This window comes from Schistocerca nitens, chromosome 3 (genome assembly GCF_023898315.1).
Source record: "Schistocerca nitens isolate TAMUIC-IGC-003100 chromosome 3, iqSchNite1.1, whole genome shotgun sequence".
Classification (NCBI taxonomy): domain Eukaryota; kingdom Metazoa; phylum Arthropoda; class Insecta; order Orthoptera; family Acrididae; genus Schistocerca; species Schistocerca nitens.
In genome coordinates, this window is record NC_064616.1 from 771,927,518 (window position 1) to 771,947,617 (window position 20,100).

General features: G+C 43.4%; 1 protein-coding gene across 1 annotated transcript in view; it reads left to right on the forward strand.

Moving 5' to 3' along the window:
- The first annotated feature begins 949 nt into the window (after positions 1-949).
- The window catches only part of LOC126248776 (glutaryl-CoA dehydrogenase, mitochondrial), a 173,108-nt gene continuing 153,957 nt past the window's right edge, over positions 950-20,100 (forward strand). The window contains exon 1 of the mRNA XM_049950145.1: positions 950-1,181. Within this exon, the coding sequence (XP_049806102.1) occupies positions 1,106-1,181 (76 nt within the window). The 5' untranslated portion in view covers positions 950-1,105. The remainder of the gene's footprint in view (positions 1,182-20,100) is intronic.

The window sequence follows — 20,100 nt, forward strand, 5'->3', positions numbered from 1 at the left end:
ATCACAGCTAATGTGCTCCGATGTATCCCATAATACTCTAATTAGTGGAATGTGTATTGTCTTTTTAATGACATACTTTGAAGCCAATAAGAGTTCATAATTTTAGAATTTGAAAACAGTTTTTATAATATCAGCAGACGTGACAACACTCCATTGAAATGCCTGTCGCTTGGCAGTGGGGCTCCAATCATGTCCACTGCAGATGAACTTGTTTTTTTTATTTTTTCGTATTTCTTTAACCAAGTTTAAAAAGTAGACATTTAATTCCTCAAGGTCATCGTAGTAAGTGGTGTTTCTAAATCCAGAGCATGCAGATTAATGATTTTGACTAAGTCCACATAGATTTCTTTTTTTATAACTACGGTTCCACTGTATGTGATAGGATCAACTGCTCTTGTTGTCTCTATTAAAGAATTGTAAGCAGCTGTCTTATTATCTCGATCGCCGTAATCCATGGTCTTAACTGTCCACAAACGTGGATGACTCCTACATACTTCAAAAAATTCAGCAATGAATTTCCTAGAGCACTGAAGCATATCAACTATAGAATTAACTGTGTACGCAAAATCGAAACTCACTATCTGCTGACTGAAACACTGCTCGCTCACCAGATTTGCGGTGTTTGGCTGCCCATACACTACGATTTGTCTATGCAGATGCGAGTTGCACCCACAGATGTACGCAGTTTTGTTCAAACCTCCAATTTCCAGGTTTGCGCCCATCCGAATTCTGCTCTAATATGTCAACACGCAATGCTCTTCTGCGCAGACGTAAAGCAGCGTAACATTTCGTTGTTGTTACTACTACCACAGTCTAATATGTTAGACTGTGCTACTACTAGTACTACCGAATTTGTGTTATGTTGGCAGTCTCTAAAATACCTAAATATTAGGTTCCATTCTTGTCATTTGCCTTGAAGACAAAACCGCGAGAATATTAAGTTGGCAACTCCCTAGATCAACAAGAGTTAGTGGCAATTTTCTGAAATTGTACTTCGCCCTGAGCGAAAAAAACAACAGCTTCGTTATCTATGAGAATGTCACGTTGAGCTAAAGAGATTATGTAAACTTCAGAGCTTCTTGTAGTAGAGTAGCATATCGTCAAAATGTGTTCTGCAATTCTAAATAAAGTGATTCGTAGTTTTATTCGTAAACAGTTTTTTCAAGCTGAACAAGTAAGATGTATCCTTTGTAAATTCAAATGAAGTTCTACGATCGTTAGTTAAAAATTCATGCCAGTAATTCTGCGTTGCGTACTGTTAAGTGTTCGCATTTGAGTACCTTGTAAGTAATCGAAACGTCACGTGCAGAAATCTGTACATCGTTAATGGTGCAGTACATGTCACCTATAGACATGTACTGCACTATTAACGATGTACAGATTTTCGTTCAATCCTCTGTGTGATCTGGTACTAACCACGTCCTATCCAATCAATGAATTTGTTCATTTTCTAGATTATGCATTTTCTTCTGTTCTTAATCATATAGCTAGAGTAACAGTTGCAACTGCGTAAGCCAAATTATATTAACCGTAATTATCGATACCCATATGTAATGAGTTGCCCATACAGTAAACAAACGCGGACATACTGTTTGTGTTGGGGTTGAAATCATCATCACTAAGACCATTGAAGTTACCTTCTACGAACACTAATTAATGGAATAAAATGAAACCAGGAAGCTATCATTCAGTTGTTGCTGATTCTCAAACAATGTGCTTTTGATGTTTTGTTCTATTGCGGGTAGATTCAATGTTGAAAATGCAGTAACATTAGTTTTGTGTGTGCCACATGGCAGAAGCGCTCTCCCCGATTCCAGATGCCATTCATGAAATTGTTTTAATCCATCATCAATGTTTTGTACAGTTTTATTCCTATAGGGTAACCTAATGACGTCTGGTAATGGTTAAGGCATTGGACTCATAATGCATGAATAGTGCTTAACTTCCCTGCTGACCATTCAGATTTAAGTTTTGTATAAATTACCTAAATCACTTAAGGTGAATACCAAAACTGTTCCGTGGACAAATCAAGGGGAGGGGGTTCCATATCATTCTTTCCCAATTTATCACATAATCTGTGTCTAGTTATCTCAGCATTTAAAAGGTGTTAAACTCTTAATGTTCCTTCATAATTCCCATGTAATTCGATTTATCTATCTCAAAGATAAACTGACATTATCAAAATATGTCTAAATATTTTCCGTCATTATTTGAAACTTTTATGAATCTATTTTTATATGCAGTGTATTTATATCCATCTTACTCTTATATCAACCACATATTTCCCTTTTCCCCACTACTCTAAAAATTTTACCTCCCAATTCAACACTCCACTGGAGACATAAAATTAGTGCATTGTCTGCAGCAGACATTTTCATTGGAACAGCCTGATTGAAGATTACATTTATAAAAAGTAAAGCTTTTGACTAAACCAACAGACTGCAAGGAATTCATTTATTCATAATAAACATGGTTGAGGTCTCCATTTCAAAGACAGGATTGATGCAGTAATCTCATCATGTGCAAGCCCCTTGACTTCTGGGTAACTGTCACAACCAACCTCAATTGGAACCTGCTTACTGTATTCAAGCCTTAGTCTTCTGTAACATTTTTACTCCGCACACCTCCATCATTGAACTATTACTTGATTACTCAGGGTCTCTTCTTATCAACCCAATCCCTTCTTTTAATCAAGTTGTACCATAAATTTCTTTCTTATCCTGATTAGATTAAGCACCTCCTCATTAGTTATTCGACATACCCATCTAGTCTTTGCTATTGTTCTATAGCACCACATTTCAAAAGTTTCTATTTTCTTCTTCTTTGAACTGCTTATTGTTGGGGCTTCACATCTATATTATATTACACTCTACAGGAACGCCTCCAGAAAAGACATTCTAATATCTAAATTTATATTACATTTTAACAAATTCCTAGTTTTCAGATATGCTTTTCTTGCTGTTGCCAGCCCGCATTTTATATCTTCCCTACTTCAGCCAGCCTCAGTTAGTTTGCTGCTCGAACAGCTAAACTCATCTATTGCTGTTAGTGTCTCATTTCCTATTCCGATTTCTTCAGCATTGCTGCATATACTTCGACTACATTCCATGAGCGTGTTTTAATAATTGTTGATGTTCATCGTATAATTTATTTTCAATGCACTGTCCTTTCCACTCAACTAAGTCCTTAGCCGTCCGACAATTGCTATGGCATCAGCAAATGTCAGTTTTTATTTTTAATCCCTGAACTTTTTAAATTCCTTTTCCAAATTTCTCCTTGGTTTCCTTCATAGCTTTCTCAATGTACAGATTGAGCAATTATTGGGGATACACTACAGTCCAGTCTCACTCCCTTCTCAAACTCTAGCTTCCCTTTCATGCCATTCATCTCTTATAACTGCAGCCTCATTTATGTAGATCACCTTTCGGTGCCTGTATTTCATCTCTGCTACCTTATCAAAAGCTTTCGCTAAATCTACAAGTGCTATAAATGTAGGCTTGCCTTTCTGCTACCTATGTGATAAGCCAAGCTGCAGGGGCAGTTTTGCCTCACATGTTCCTATATTTCTCTGGAATCCAAACTGATCTTCCCCAAAGTTAACCTTTAACAGATTTTCCATTCTTCAATAAGTAATTTTTGTCAACATTTTGGATCTTGCATTTATTAAACTCTTGAAGGTGTGGTACTTCTGCTGTCTCACATCTTTTGCACACCAGGTGGAATAGTTTTGTCATGGCTGGCTCTCCCAAGCATCTTAGTAACTCTGAGCGAATGTTGTCTGCTCCACATATTTCAGTGCTCCACAGTATCGTATTTCCCATTTCATCTTCACTTATTTCCACCTTTCAGTTTTCCCTTCTTTGCTTGGTATTGGCCTGCCATGTGAGGTAGCCGTATACCTGCTTCTCTTTTCTCCAATGGTCTCTTTAATTTTCCTATAGGCACCAACTGTCTTTCCCCCAGTAATTCATGTTTCTACAACCTTGCATTTGTCTTATACCCATTCCTACTTAACCATTTTGCATTTTTTTGTCAAGCTCATGTTTTAGACACCTGTATTCTCTTTCATCTGCTTGCGAATTAAATTCAGTATCTCCTGTATTATGCAGAAATTTCTTCTAGGCTTCTCTCTTTACCTGTGTGACCTGCTGCTGTCTTCACTCCTTCAACTCTAAAAGATTCTTATTTGTATTCTGTTGTATTCTTTTTCCCTGCTTCAGTCAGACATTGCCTAATGCACTCTCTGAAACTCTCAAGAACCTTTGGTTCTTTAAATTTATACAGGTGTCCTCCCCTGAATTTCCTACCTTTCTACAATTAGTTCAGTTATAATAATAAAAATGTAAGTTGCAAATGTTGACAGGTAACTTTAAAAATATATCATAACTTAAATGGCAGCACTTATCAATAAGCATTGCTAGCTGTTGGGCAGTTTAATGGGCCATTACCAGTTTTCCTTACTGTAAAATTAGCATCTTGTGTGGTAAATGTGGATGTTACCATAAATGATTCAGTTTGACAATAATAGACTAAGACTGTGAGTAACTTTTCACTCTGGTGACTAGCGTGGCGAGGCTAGTAGAGCATTTGGTAAGGTTCTCCCATGGATCAGGAGGTTATGGAGGTGTGACAGGATTATTGTGAGACCGGGAAGAAATCTTTATATCCTTCAGGCAGAATTAGAAATTGAGTATTTTGAATTAGATAGGTTGTTTGGAAAAGATATGCTGTAAACTGACAAAGGGCAGCAAGTAAAAACTGATAGAAAAATGCAAAATTCACATTTGAAACACCGAGCGAGGTGGCGCAGTGGTTAGACACTGGACTCGCATTCGGGAGGACGACGGTTCAATCCCGCGTCCGGCCATCCTGATTTAGGTTTTCCGTGATTTCCCTAAATCGCTCCAGGCAAATGCCGGGATGGTTCCACTGAAAGGGCACGGCCAACTTCCTTCCCCATCCTTCCCTAAACCGATGAGACCGATGACCACGCTCTCTGGTCTCCTTTCCCCAAACCAACCAACCAACCAACATTTGAAACTTCTGTTAGGAAAAAGCTTCTCCTGTTACACGAAGTAGAAGGGAATTAATGTCAGCCACCTTGATAGCAATGTAGCATGCAGCAGATTTATAGGAATGACACTGATGCTTTGGAAGCAAGATAAGGTAATAAGAGAGTCTTGCACTAGTTGAGCAGTTATGGGTAGGGTGTAAGACGGCTGATGCAAGATAAGTTGTGTGGAGAATATCAGGTCACAAATGCTGTGAAAGCTAGTATCAAAGTTAGACAGGTCACAAAGAACCTGGGAATCTTTTGTATGATTTGGATTACAGCATTTAAGATTAACTGGCTGGAATAGGTGTAGCAACAATATACATAGAGTGAGTTTTGTGAATGTATGACAACGCTATAACTGGCCTTTAGTAAACACTGCAGTCAGTAGTGTATTGAAAGAGCTGAGTTGGTTGGTGTTGATAACAACAATGTTGCATATCTATGCTATATCTTTTGCCACAATTGAGAAATGGCGAAGTACTAACCAAGAGAGATAGGGTAGATTACTAGGAAACAAGCAGCAATACAGGAATACCTGTAATTACTGGAGTCAGAGAAAGATATATTTTCTAGGTTACAGTCAGATTTGTTTGTTTATTTTGTTCATGGCATATACAGTATAATGAAATTAGATAAATCATGTTTACACAGTTGAAAAACTGTTACTTGTTTAGAGGTTCACCATTGATACAGTAAGAAGTGTGTGACATGCCGTAGGATCGTTAGTTTCGGGGTGTGGTGTGATGGGTGCTGTAGTTTCTTTCATTGGGGCGACTGTAGTGGCGTGGGAAATGGGGACATAAATGAGGCTCACCAGTGGTATTGTAGGATCTGCTGTAGAGACAGGAAAATACTGGAACAGGAAGGGAAAATTGCAGCTCTTCAAGCTGACTTAGACAAGGCAAGGGAGGAACTAGACAGGTTAAAGAGGGAGAAGGGTGAACAGAGGTGGGAAGTTGCAACAGGTAATAGGGGGAACAGGCAAAGGAGAGCATCAGACAGCTTTGTCATAAATCTTGAAAATAGATTTGACCTGTTGCCTCAGTCAGAATCGGATGAGCCTCATGTAGCTGAAGCAGTAGAAAGGGCACAACAAGCTTTCAAGGCCCCCCTGCGGGTCTGGGGTAAGAATAGGCCCGAGGTATTCCTGCCTGTCGTAAGAGGCGACTAAAAGGAGTTTCAACCGTTTCGGCCTTCCATGTGATGGTCCCCCTTGGAGTTTGACCTCCATTTTTCAAAATTCTACAGAAGTACGAGCCTTTTGGGGAAGGACGCCTTACGTGGTGTATTACTGGTCCTCAGTGCACTAAGACCTTGGCACTCAGCATTGTAACGGCGTTGTAACCACACCAACTATTCCTCAAATTGGGCCTAAACGCCTGATGGGTTGCACAAGTTCCGCCCATAGTGCGTCCCCATCTGCACCTACGATCATAATGGACTTTCCATGGCACCCGAAATCCAGCACAGTAGCCAGCCCGTTGTGGTGGGGTCGTCATGTACCCTCTAGGTTGTAGCCCCCTGACAACACAGGGATCGTACTGCCGATACCTGAGCTGTACCCTCCCCACGTCAGCCAAGGAGTAGATGCCCGTCTCCTTGGGGCATGAGGACTCCCGGCAACGGTCATCCTGCCAGGTGGCCCTTGCTGAGGCTGGGTGGCGCCCGTGGGGAGAGCCTCTGGTCGGAGTGGGTGGTATCGGGGCGGACGTTTCGCAGATGAAACATCAACATGTATCAGGCCGCTCTGCGGCCGAGTCTTTTAAAAAGAAAGGTACTGTCTCTGGTTCTGGTTCTACTGCCCTTTCCCCCTTGGCCACTCCCTGGGAGGAAGGACAGACCCGCCGGCTTGGGGCGAAGTACTTCCCCCGCTATTTAGTCTGTTCTGGGACCGATGGGGGGACGTTCGCCACCTCCAAGCCCATGTTCTTTGTCCAGCACATCGAGGACATCTTCGGGGAAATCGAGGCTCTCAGTAAAATGCGTTTGGGGTCCGTTCTTATAAAGACCACCTCCGCCACACAGTCGGCGGCGCTCCAGGCGTGCGACCGACTAGGGGACATCCCAGAGTCCATTGTCCCGCATCTGGCACTGAATAGGACGCAAGGGGTTATTTTTCATCGGGACCTCCTTCTGTAATCTGATGAGGAGCTCAGGGCCAACCTGGAGCGCCGAGGCGTGCATTTCGGCGGCGAGTCCAGCACGGCCCCAAAGACCGTCGCGTCAACACCGGGGCCTTTATCCTCGCCCTCGAGGGGGACGTTCTCCCGGAGAAGTTAAAGGTGATGTGCTACCGGTGCGACGTGTGACCTTACATCCCACCTCCTATGCGCTGCCTTCGGTGTTTGCGCTTTGGGCACATGTCTTCACGGTGTGAGGCTGAGCCTCTTTGTGGCGATTGTGGACGTCCACTTCGTGAGGAACATACATGCACCCCACAACCTCGGTGCGTCAATTGTCCTGGCATCCACTCGCCTAGATCTTTAGACTGCCCCGCGTATCAGATGGAGAAGAAGATTCAAGAATTAAAAACTTTGGATCGTCTCTCTTATTCTGAGGCCAGGAAGAAATATGACCGCCTCCATCCCGTGATGTTGACAACTTCGTTTGCCTCAGTCGTGTCCACTCCTTCCACAGTATCCTCACCCCTATCCTGTCCCCCCTCCACCTCCTCACCCCATCCGAGGTCTAGGCCTCCGCCTCCCAAATCCCTCCCTTCCAAATCCTCCTCCCTCGCGGCCCCTGCCCCCTCTGCCCCAGGGGCCACCCTTCCTCCTTCTCCCCCTCCGCTGCCTGAGAAGCGATCCTCTTCTCAGGTGTCCATCAGGGAAACGATCCGGACCCCGGCTTCCGAGGTCCGGTGTTCCAAAACGGACCCCGCGTGTGAGGGCCTTCTTCGGGTCCAGCCCACCATCCCCGTGCCTCATCGAACTTCCAAGAAGAAGTCATTATCCCCCTCTCCACCCCGCCGCGTTTCGTCTGACGCTCCATCCGCGAGTCGCTGCTCCCGGCCGTCCTCAGTTTCGCCGGGACGCTCTGCTGCCAGGCGCTCAGCTGGCCTCTCGTCGGCGAATGATGCTGCCCCTCCTACGCAACCCGGGAAAGCGGCCGCAGCTGGCGACGACTCGATGGAACAGGATCCGCCTCCCGCTGGTTGTAGCGTTGTTCCCTCGAAACCTGGCCCTCGGCGGCCGTCGAGGTGACCCGCTCTTCACCCGTTTCGTTCCCCCTTTTTTTCTGACTAGTGATGGCTTTGTTACATTGGAACATAAGAGGTATTCAATCTAATCGGGAGGAATTACAACTGCTCCTCCACCTGCACTGTCCACTCGTCCTTGGTCTCCAGGAAACCAAGTTGTGCCCAACTGACCGTATTGCTTTTACCCACTATACCTCGGAGCGGTCTGACCTCACCCCTACGGACGGTATTCCAGCTCATGGTGGGGTCATGTTGCTCGTTTGGGACGATGTCTATTACCATCCCATCCCATTGACCACCCCACTCCAAGCAATAGCTGTCCGTATTACTCTTTCTGCATTTACTTTTTCTGTTTGTACCGTCTACACTCCATCGTCATCCGCAGTTAGTCGGGCTGACATGATGCACCTGATTGTTCAGCTTCCTCCGCCGTTTTTATTGTTTGGCAACTTCAATGCCCATCATCCCCTTTGGGGCTCTCTTGCATCCTGTCAGAGAGGCTCCTTCTTGGCGGATGTCTTCAACCATCTCAATCTTGTCTGCCTCAATACTGGCGCTCCGACTTTCCTCTCAGACTCTACTCATACCTACTCCCACTTGGACCTCTCGATGTGTTCTACCACTCTTGCCCGTCGGTTCGAGTGGTATGTCCTTTCTGACACCTATGCGAGCAACCACTTCCCCTGTGTCGTTCGTCTCCTGCACCACACCCCATCCCCACGTCCTTCGAGCTGGAACATACCGAAAGCTGACTGGGGACTTTACTCCTCCCTGGCGACCTTTCCGGACCACGATTTTCTCAGTTGTGACAGTCAGGTCGAATACCTCACGGCTGTTATCATCAATGCTGCCGAACGTTCCATTCCTCGTACTACCTCTTCTTCACGTCACGTTTCCGTCCCCTGGTGGACTGAGTCTTGTAGAGACGCTATCCGTGCTCGACGACGTGCTTTACGCACCTTTCGCCGCCATCCTACGTTGGCGAATTGTTTTGGATACAAACGACTCCGAGCGCAATGCCGTAGAGTCATCAAAGACAGCAAAAAAACTTGTTGGGCCTCTTTCACCAGCTCCTTTAACAGGTTTACTCCCTCTTCTGTCGTCTGGGGTGGCCTGCGCCGGCTGTCGGGCAGTAAGGCCCACTCCTCGGTACCTGGCCTGACTTCAGGTAATGAGGTCCTTGTTGATCCTGTGGATGTCTCCAATGCCTTCTGCCGCTTTTTCGCGGAGGTTTCAAGCTCCGCCCATTACCACCCTGCCTTCCTTCCCAGGAAAGAGGCAGAAGAGGCTCGGCGACCTTCCTTCCACTCGCTGAATCTGGAAAATTATAATGCCCCCTTTACTATGCGGGAACTCGAACGTGCACTTGCACTGTCCCAGTCCTCTGCTCCGGGGCCAGATGCCATTCACGTTCAGATACTGGCACACCTTCGCGATCTACTGCAGTGCCCAGAGAACATGCCTCCTGGAGCGCTGCCTTCAGCGTTGTCTAGACAGCCTATACTCATGGAGTGTGGCAAATGGCTTCCGGTTCTCTGAAGAGAAGACGGTTTGCATCAACTTTTGGCGTTATAAAGCGTTCCTTCCGCCATCCTTACATCTCGGTCCCGTTGTTCTCCCCTTCATAGAAACAACTAAGTTTCTAGGGCTCACACTGGACAGGAAACTTTGTTGGTCTCCGCACGTCTCTTATTTGGCTGCCTGTTGTACACGTTCCCTTAATGTCCTCAGAGTTCTCAGTGGTTCATCTTGGGGAGCAGATCGCACTGTCCTGCTTCGCTTGTATCGGTCCATAGTCCGATCAAAGCTGGATTATGGGAGCCTCGTCTATTCGTCTGCTCGGGCATCCCTCTTACGCTGTCTCAACTCCATCCACCATAGGGGGTTACGACTTGCGACCGGAGCATTCTACACTAGTCCCGTCGAGAGTCTTTATGCTGAAGCTGCCGAATTACCATTGACCTACCGGCGCGACGTACTGCTTTGTCGGTATGCCTGCCGGCTGTTGTCAATGCCCGACCACCCCTCTTATCAGTCCTTCTTCGCCGATTCTCTCTACCATCAGTATGGGTTGTATGTGTCTGCCCTGCTGCCCCCTGGAGTCCGCTTGCTTCGACAATTGGATTTTGCCCTCCCTACCACCTTCAGAGAGGGTGAGAGCCCGACATCACCTTGGCTCCAGGCTCCGGTTCATATTTATCTCGACCTCAGCTCGCTCCCGAAGGAGGGTACTCCGGCTGCAGTATATTGCTCACGGTTTGTCGAACTTCGTGCGCGACTTGCCAGTCACACCTTTATTTACACTGATGGTTCCAAAACTGACGATGGTGTCGGCTGTGCCTTTGTCGTCTGGGCCGTCACCTTTAAATACCGGCTCCTCGACCAAAGTTCCAGCTTTACGGCCGAGCTTTTTGCTCTACATCAGGCCGTTCAGTATGCCCGCCGCCACCGCCATTCATCGTATGTACTCTGCTCTGATTCACTCAGTGCTCTTCAGAGCCTTGGAGCTCCATATCCGGTCCATCCCTTGGTGCAACGGATCCAGCAGTCCCTCCATTCTTTTGCTGCAGATGTCTCTCCTGTCAGCTTTCTGTGGGTTCCCGGCCATGTAGGAGTGCCTGGGAATGAGGCTGCTGATGCTGCAGCCATGGCTGCAGTCCTCCTGCCTTGGCCAGCCTCCCATTGTGTCCCGTCATCTGACGTTAGTGGGGTTGTTTGTAAGAGGCTTGTGTCGTTGTGGTGGGATACTTGGTCATCACTTCAAGGAAACAAGCTCCGGGCAGTAAAACCGTTCCCAACTGCTTGGACAACCTCCTCCCGACCATCTCGGCGAGAAGAGGTCCTTCTGACCAGGTTGCGGATTGGGCATTGCCAGTTTAGCCACCGCTACCTGCTCTCCGGTGACCCAGCCCCGCAGTGCCCTTGTGGTCATACATTAACAGTGCGCCATGTTTTATTGTCGTGTCCCTGTTTTAGTCAATCTAGTGTTGTCCTGTCTCTGCCATCTACTTTGCAGGATATTTTAGCTGATGACGCTCGAGCAGCTGCTCGTGTTCTTTGTTTCATTACTTTGACTGGCTTGTCCAAAGACATCTAACTCTTTCACTTATTTTATCTGCATCTTTGTAAGAACTTTCTGGTGTCCCCCCCCCCCCCCCCCCCCCCCTTGAGTTTTACTAGATTCTATGTGCTCTAACAATTGTGACTGGGTGCTAATGACGTAAAAAAAATAAAAAAAAAATAAAAAAAAATCTTTCAAGGACTTGAAAAACGTAGGGAAATTTGTAAAGAAAAAGAAAATTCTGTTGTTAGGTAGCTCCCATGGTAGAGGTGTTGGCCAACTACTGCAGGAAAATCTAGGTCCAGAGTACCAGATCACAAACTTTTTCAAGCCTAGTGCAGATCTGAGTCAGGTAACAGAGGATGTAGGTTCTTTGTGCAAAGATTTCACGAAGGAGGATGCCGTGGTTATAGTGGGTGGTCCGGGAAATAGCATTGACAGAGACTCTGAATATTCCATAGAGAGTGACCTGGTGAAGATAGCATCAGCAACGAAGCATACGAGTGTGGGATTTGTGTCTGTGTTGAGACGCCATGATCGGCCTCATTTGAACTCTTCCGTCAGGAGGGTGAACTTGGAGTTGGAGTGGCTGCTTAGGACGGATATAGGGTCCCATATTGGTTTGATTCCTGTGGATGCTATCGATAGGTGGGACTACACTAGGCATGACCTTCACCTCAATAGGAAAGGGAAGGGAAAACTGTCTGGGTTGATTGCAGAAAACATAAGGGGGGGCAATGTCACAAGTGGTAAAATTCCAGTGGTCACAGGTGTCATAGGGATGCCTTTTTTAGGATAGGGAAGGGAGAAAAAAAATGAGTTTTAAGAGAGATTGGCAGACACACTCAGTTTGAGAAAACAGATGAACAGGAGTCAGATTTTAGCATACAGATTCCATTTAAACAATGTTTAACAGAAAGTAATCAGAAACTGCCAGTTCATCTTCGCCAAATCAGTTATAATCCCATTAGTATGCAGTATCAGTTATCTTTATTACACCAGAACATTCTGGGACTCAGAAATAAAGTTGATGAACTACTCATTTGTATTGATGAAATGAATTCATCTAACCAAATTGACATAATCTGCCTCTCGGAACATCAAGTGACCACTGGCATAGATATGTTAGACATTTCAGGATTTAAGCTAGCTTCCTACTTCTGCAGAGTAGATATGGATGGATGAGGAGTTGCCACATTTATTAAAAACTGCCATAAATTCGAGAACATTGACATTAAGAAATTCTGTTCAGACCAGCATCTAGAAGCATGTGCAACAGAAGTAGAGTTCCATAACAGATCCTATATAATAGTAACTATTTACTTAGCACCTGCAGGAAATTATAATCTATACATAAATCATCTAAAAGCTCTTTTGGGTTATTTAACAGGAAGAAACAAAGAAATTTTGATTGCTGGTGACTTTAATACAGATTTTCTAATGCAATCTTCCAGTAAACATTTACTGCAGTTAGTAATGTTGTCTTTCAATCTAACTCACACTGTAAACTTTCCAACTATGATCACAAAATCCTCAAGGACAGCCATTGATAACATTTTTATAGACAAATCAAAGGAACAAAATCATATCATAAAACCTGTAATAAATGGACTATCAGATCATGACATGCAGCTCCTTGCTTTAGATGTAAATTCTGAGCAGATTATCAAGACTGCTAAGTCTGAGTACAGGAGAGTAGTCAGTCAACCAAAAATTCAGTGTTTTAGAAAACTGCTCAAAGATATGAACTGGAAAGATGTTTATAGTGCCCATGACATGAATGAAAAATGTAATACATTCATGAACAATGTCAGTACCATGTTTGAAAACTGTTTTCCTCTAAAAGTTACTCAAATTAAACAGAAATCTATAATAAAACCATGGATTACACAAGGAATAAAGATTTCCTGTAAGACAAAAAGGAAAATGTGTCTGTCGACCAAGAATAGCTCCAATACTGATCTGATGATTTAGCTAAATACAAGGAATACTGTAAAATATTAAAAAAAGTAATTCAGACATCTAAGCAAATGCACTACGAGAAGAAGATAGCAATGTCAGGGAACAAAATAAAAACAATATGGGATATAGTGAAAGAGGAGACTGGTAGAACCAGAAAGGAACAGGAGCAAATAGCATTAAGGGTAGATGACACATTAGTAACCGATGTGCATACTGTGGCAAATCTATTTAACAAGTACTTTATATCAGTTACTGATAGAATAGGATTGTCAGGATCAGCAAATAATGCCCTTGAATATCTGAAAGTAGCCTTTACAAATAGCTTCAGCTACATGAATATGTCACTCATTTCACCAAAAGAAATAACTTCCATAATAAAATCTTTGAAAACAAAGCATTCTAGTGGTTATGATGAAATATCAATAAAGTTAATTAAGGCATGTTCTTGTGAGTTTAGTACAATTCTAAGTTACTTGTGTAACCAGTCAATTATAACTGGGACATTTCCTGACTGCCTAAAATATGCAGATGTTAAGCCTCTATTCAAGAAAGGGGATAAAGAGATACCATCAAACTACAGACCGATTTCACTTTTGCCAGCATTCTCAAAAATTTTAGAAAAAGTAATGTACAGGCAGCTTCTCAACCATCTGACCACAAACAACATATTATCAAGAACCCAGTTTGGATTTCTGAAGGGTTCTGATATCGAGAAGGCTATTTACACCTACAGTGAAAATGTACTTAATTCATTAAATAACAAATTACAAGCAGCAGGTATTTTCTGTGATTTGTCAAAGGCATTTGATTGTGTGAACCACAACATCCTTTTAAATAAATTAGAATTCTATGGTGTCACGGGCAGTGCTGCAAAATGGTTCAAGTCATACCTAGCTAACAGGAAACAAAGAGTGTTAGTACAAGGGACTAGTGAATTAAGTCATCAGTCATCATCAGAATGGGAAGAAATTACATGTTGTGTCCCACAAGGATCCATCTTAGGGCAATTGCTTTTTCTTGTGTACATTAATGATCTCTCATCAGTTACACTGCCAGAAGCAGAGTTCGTTTTGTTTGCAGATGACACAAGTATTGCAATAAATAGTATGTCGAGTGTAGTTCTAGAAAGATCTGCTAATGATATTTTCATGGATATTAATAAATGGTTTAAAGCCAACTCGTTGACATTAAACTTTGAAAAGACTCACTACATGCAATTCAGAACCTGTAAGAGGTTTTCACCCAGCATATGCATAAAGTATGAAGAAGAGCAGATATAAGAGGTTGACAGTCTTAAATTCCTGGGATTACAACTTGATAATAAATTCAGTTGGGAGGAGCACACCACAGAACTGCAGAAACGCCTTAACAAATCTGTATTTGCAATTCGAGTGTTAGCAGACATAGGCGACATAAAAATGAAAAAGCTTGCATACTTTGCCTACTTTCATTCCATAATGTCATATGGTATAATATTTTGGGGTAACTCTTCAAGTGAAACAATAGTTTTCAGAGTCCAAAAGCGTGTAATACGTATTATTTGTGGAGTAAATTCACGGACGTCATGTAGAAACCTCTTCAAAGAACTGGGTATACTAACCACTGCCTCTCAGTATATTTACTCCTCAATGAAATTTGTCCTAAATAATATCTCTTTTTCCAACAAACAGCTCAGTTCATACATACAATACCAGGAACAAAAATGATCTGCACAAAGACTTAAAAGCACTTACTTTAGTTCAAAAAGGGGTCCACTACTCAGGAACACTCATCTTCAATAATTTACCAGCAAACATAAAAAATTTAGTTACAAATAAAGATCAATTTAAAAGGAGCCTGAAAGACTTACTAGCGGCCAACTCCTTCTACTCCATAGACGAATTTTTTAATAGAAACAAATGATGTGTTGTATATATTCATACTATTAGTATTGTTATTTCAGCTTAAAAAAAAAAAAATAAATTGACATGTTCCACATCCACGAGTATCTCCTCAGCATGGATCTATGGAATGAAAAACTAATCTAATCTAATCTACAGTAAAACACAGAAAAAATATTTCTTTTATTCTTAAAATGACTGTAAACATACAGATAAGCACTCATAATAAGCATCAACAAAACCCAAATCTTGAAGACATTGCCAAGTATATAAAAATCATACAGATATGCTTTTCTAAAGAATGTACATAGAAGCGCCATTTAAATATACTGAAGCCACTGTGTGAAGGAATTAGCTTTAAATGCCCTACACCAGAAACACAATTTCTAGCTCAAACTACAAATTCTCTTCTTTTAAATTTTCATCACCACTCTCCTTTTCTATCCAGCTCAGAATGTTGGTTTTTATAAGTGCATGAATCATAAAATACAGAACAATCCTAAAGAAATATTCTCATACAGAAACAGAAAAAGTAGATAGTTGTTCACAGTTAACAACAGGGATTGAAAAGCTAAGTATCAATGTTTTTTTACAGCTATCGTTTTCATGTAAAGCTAATATGGAAAAAGTGGTAGTTTTGAAATATGCAAAAGTTGAAAATAAAGCTGAAATTTTGAATCAGAAATGTTTTGTTTTGATCAGAACCTAGATGTCTTAAAACCTAGATGTCTTAAAACCTAGATGTCTGTGGTTCTGAGTTGATGATGTAAAATATGTTTCTCATGGTGTCAGTATTCTGTAAGCAATTCTGCCCACTGTCACTTGCCTCCTGTGACCCATGATATCATCAAAATATGAGACATAAACCATTCATCAAAAATCCAAACTCGAATTCGGGAAGCTGATGGCTCAAATCCCTGTCCAACCATCCAGATTTAGGTTTTCTGTGATTTCCCTAAGTCATACCAGGCAAATGTGGGGATGGTTTCTTTGATAAGGAAATGGCTGATCTCTTTCCCCATCATTTCATAATCTGAGCCTGTGCTGCATCTCTAATGACTGCACTTCCAATGCGACATGAAACTCTTATTAATCTCCATTCCTTCCTTTCCCACTGGGAAGCTTTCATCTGTGAATTTTAAATTTGTTGTTGAGCTTCCTGTCTCCCCACAGGGCTCACATCTCTTTTGTGAGTGCTTGCTTGGCCCCATGGGGCCCCGCCCTTACAGACCTACTTCCCTTTCTGTGCTGCAAGGGTGTCCTTCTATATTCTTCTTTCCTCTCTGCCTTTCCATTGGATGGTCTTCTTGGTACCAATTGTGGTAGAATCTGGTTTGTGATTTTGGATACAATACTCGTTTTGTTCCCTTATTGCATTCTATAACTTTTCATTCTTACCTATATGGTCCCCTTGCTGGGTTTGACTTGCTACTTCTTTTCCAAATTTTACAGAAGTGTGGTGCAAATTATGCAGGCAAGGTTGCTCAGCACAGCACCTGTTGTGTCATTCTCTCTTTGAACCCTTCCTTTCTTGCAAAGGTACTGCACCCAAAACCCAGCATGGTAGCCATTCTGTTGTGGAGAGAGCCATTCTGTTGTGGGGAGTTGTCAAGTACCTGCATGGTGGTAGCCACCTGACCATGGAGGGATCACGCCGTTGATGCCTTAGGTGGGAACTCCTGATGCAAACCAAGGAGTTTGTGTCCATCATGGCTGTGGCATGGGGACTCTGGGCAACAGTCTACTGGCCAGGTGGCCATTGCTGTGGCTGTGTGACACATGTGAGGTGAGCCCCCAGTTGGGGTGGGTGGTACCAAGACAGAAGATTCACACATGAAGGAAACTAAACTTTCTTATGCTCGTGGCCCAAAGGCCCCAGCAGTCTCTTCAGGCGGGAAAGATTATTATAATGCAGAGAGATATGACCTGTTTTGCCTGTATACAGACTGATGGGGTACTTTTACTGCGATGAAAGAATTATTTTTTGTCAGAAATGCAAGACAAATTTGGGGCTGTTGAGTGTCTGGGGAAAATGTGGAATAGTTCGTTATTAATTAAAACTTCCTCTGCTGCCTAATCTACAGCTCTTCAGGCATGTGATCGTATAGGTGGCATGTGTGGCCACTGCTGCATACAAAACATTGAACATGGTCCAAGGAATCATTTTCCACAGAGATTTTACAATCCAGACAGATGAGGAACACTGTACTAATGTCCAGTGTCAAGGTGTACATCTTACCAGACATGTTAAAAAAAGGACCCAAGGATAATCTTACAAATGCAGATGCCTTCAAGCCTTTGAAGGGAATGCCCTACAAGAGAAGGTTAAGATCATGATGTACAGGTGTGATGTGTAACTGTTTGGCTCACCACCTGTGGGATGCTTCAGATGGTTATCGTCTGGTATACATAATCCTGTTGTACAGCAGACCCATAATGTGGCAACTGTGGCCAATCACTCCACAAACATAGTCTCTGTGAGCATTCACCTTTGTGTGTCAGCTGCACAGAAAATCGCCTTTTAAGTTTGCTAGTTTGCCCAGTTTTCAAGAAAGAATAGAAGATCCAAGAATACAAATATATTGACCATCTGTCATATACTGAGGCACAGAAAAAATATGCCTGTCTACATACTGCGGGTATGATGATCAGTTATACTAATACTATGACTATACCCCATCTCAGCCTTCACCAAACCAGATCTCCTGCCACTCTCCTCTCCCATGGTTGCCACATTACTTTCTTTAGGAACCACTTCCACACTTGGCAGAGAAGCGTTGTTGTTCTTGGGCATTTACCAGTGACAGGACTCCCTCATGGGATCCCTCTCCTCAGCAACCCCCTGACCTGAGCCCTGACGCCAAACAAGGATACTGTGGATCCCAGGGCTGTTCACTCTTTCTCTGTCCCTGTTCTCAATGTGGACAGTCCCTTGAATGAAGCTTTCCCACCAAAGGTTACAGAGGAAAAGAAAAATAAGAATCAGGATAAGGCTCCTTTGGTCCCTCTGGAGATGCCAAATCCCCCCACACAGTCCGATTCTGAGCCGGGGCTTATGGATGTGATTCCATCCCACTGGTGACAGGCAGTGACACTGCAGCATGACTGGCCCTCCTGGCCCCTTCATGTGTAACCTGGCCACCAGTCACATGATCATTCAGTGGAGTTTTTATGGGTACTACTGTCACCTGCCAGAACTGCAACACTTTATTTCCTCTTCTCTTCAAGAAACATACTTCACTGGTGACCATTCTCCTTTGCCCTGTGGTTATTGTGTGTTCTGTCAGAACCATGTTGGTCCCAAGAGGTCATCTGGAGGGGTCTGTACTTTGACTTATTCAGATGTTGTTGGTGAATGGCTACCCCTTTGTACCTCGTTGGAGGCAATAGTGGTGCAAGTACAAACAACCTCAGCAATTACCATTTGCAATGTTTACCTACCTCCAGGTAGGCCGCTTTCATATGTTGAATTGACTGCATTAATACAACAATGCACATGACCCCCTGTGTGCCACTTCATCTGGTAGGGCCTTCAAATTGACCAGTTTCTTACAGACCATGGTCTGTGCCTCCTCAGTGATGGTTCTCTTACCCACTTCAGTGCTGCTCATGACACCCTTTTTGCTATCGATCTAATGATTTCTTTTCTTAATGTTGTGACTTTTCTTCTTTGGTGACTGCAGGACAACCTTTGTGACAATGACCACTTTCGGTGATCTGTCATTTCCTTGCCACTGGCTGACAGACCGACTATTACATTGGGCACTTCGCAGAGCCAACTAGCCTTTATATGCCTCTGGTGTTATATCCACTGCCTGTCTGTCAGATTGTATTGATGAGGTTGTGCAAGGTGTCTTGGAGTGATCATCCACACCACTGGACCTGCTGCTTCCCTTTCTAAAAGTGTCCCCCCAGCCCCCACCGTCGGCAGGTGGCGTGGGGGACCAAAGGCATTGCAATAGCAATTCAGGACTACTGATGAACCCTGCAATGATTCAAACAACATCCTCCACAGATGAAGCTCGCCAGCATTGAACGGCTGTTCCAGGTCTTGCCCTACAGGGCGGTCTCTCTAGTGATTCATCAGTTCTCACAGAATACCTTGCAGTCCACTTTGTGACAGCATCAGTGTCGCCTTACTATCTGGCTATCTTTCTACCGCAGAAGCTACAAGTGGAAGAAATATTCTTTATGTTTCACTCCCTACCAAGCTAAATACTATATATGAACCCTTCAATGACTGGGAACTACTTCAGGCTCTTGCCTCAGTCCGTGACTTGAATTTTTCAGCGATTTCTGGCTAACATGTAGGACCCGTTCAAGAACATTTTTCCACACAAGTGACTTGCTGTTTGGTTCCTGCACCCTCCCACCTTTTGCCTCTATGCTTTCAATCATGTCAGTTTTTGCTACTAATTGTGATACCCATTATGTTCAAATCTTGCACCTGTGTGCCCTTAGCTTCGTAGCTTAGTACCCAAGTGGCTGCTACTAATTGCGATATGTCCTTTGTAGATATCTTACAGTTGAGGTGCCTCTGGCACCCATTTCAGCTTGACACCCTATGCAGTGGCTTGGGTCACTTGGCCCTTAAACCGGCGCTGCTAACATGCATAGTTCTTATGTAGTTTCTAGCTATCACCTTGGGTCTGGATGATTCACTGATCTGGCATTGTAACTTTAGCTGATGTGATCAATGCTGCACTAGTACTGCAAATGGCTGAAAACAAGGGGAAATTACAGCTATTTCTTTTTTTTCCCCCAAGGGTATGCAGCACTAACATATGGTTTAATGATGATGGCATCCTGTTTGGCAAAATATTTGGGTGGTAAAATAGAACCCTATTCGGATATTCATGTGGGGATGACTCAGGAGGATGTCGTCATTAGCAAAAACAACACTGGCTATCTATGTACTGGAGTGTTGAATGTTAGGTTCCTT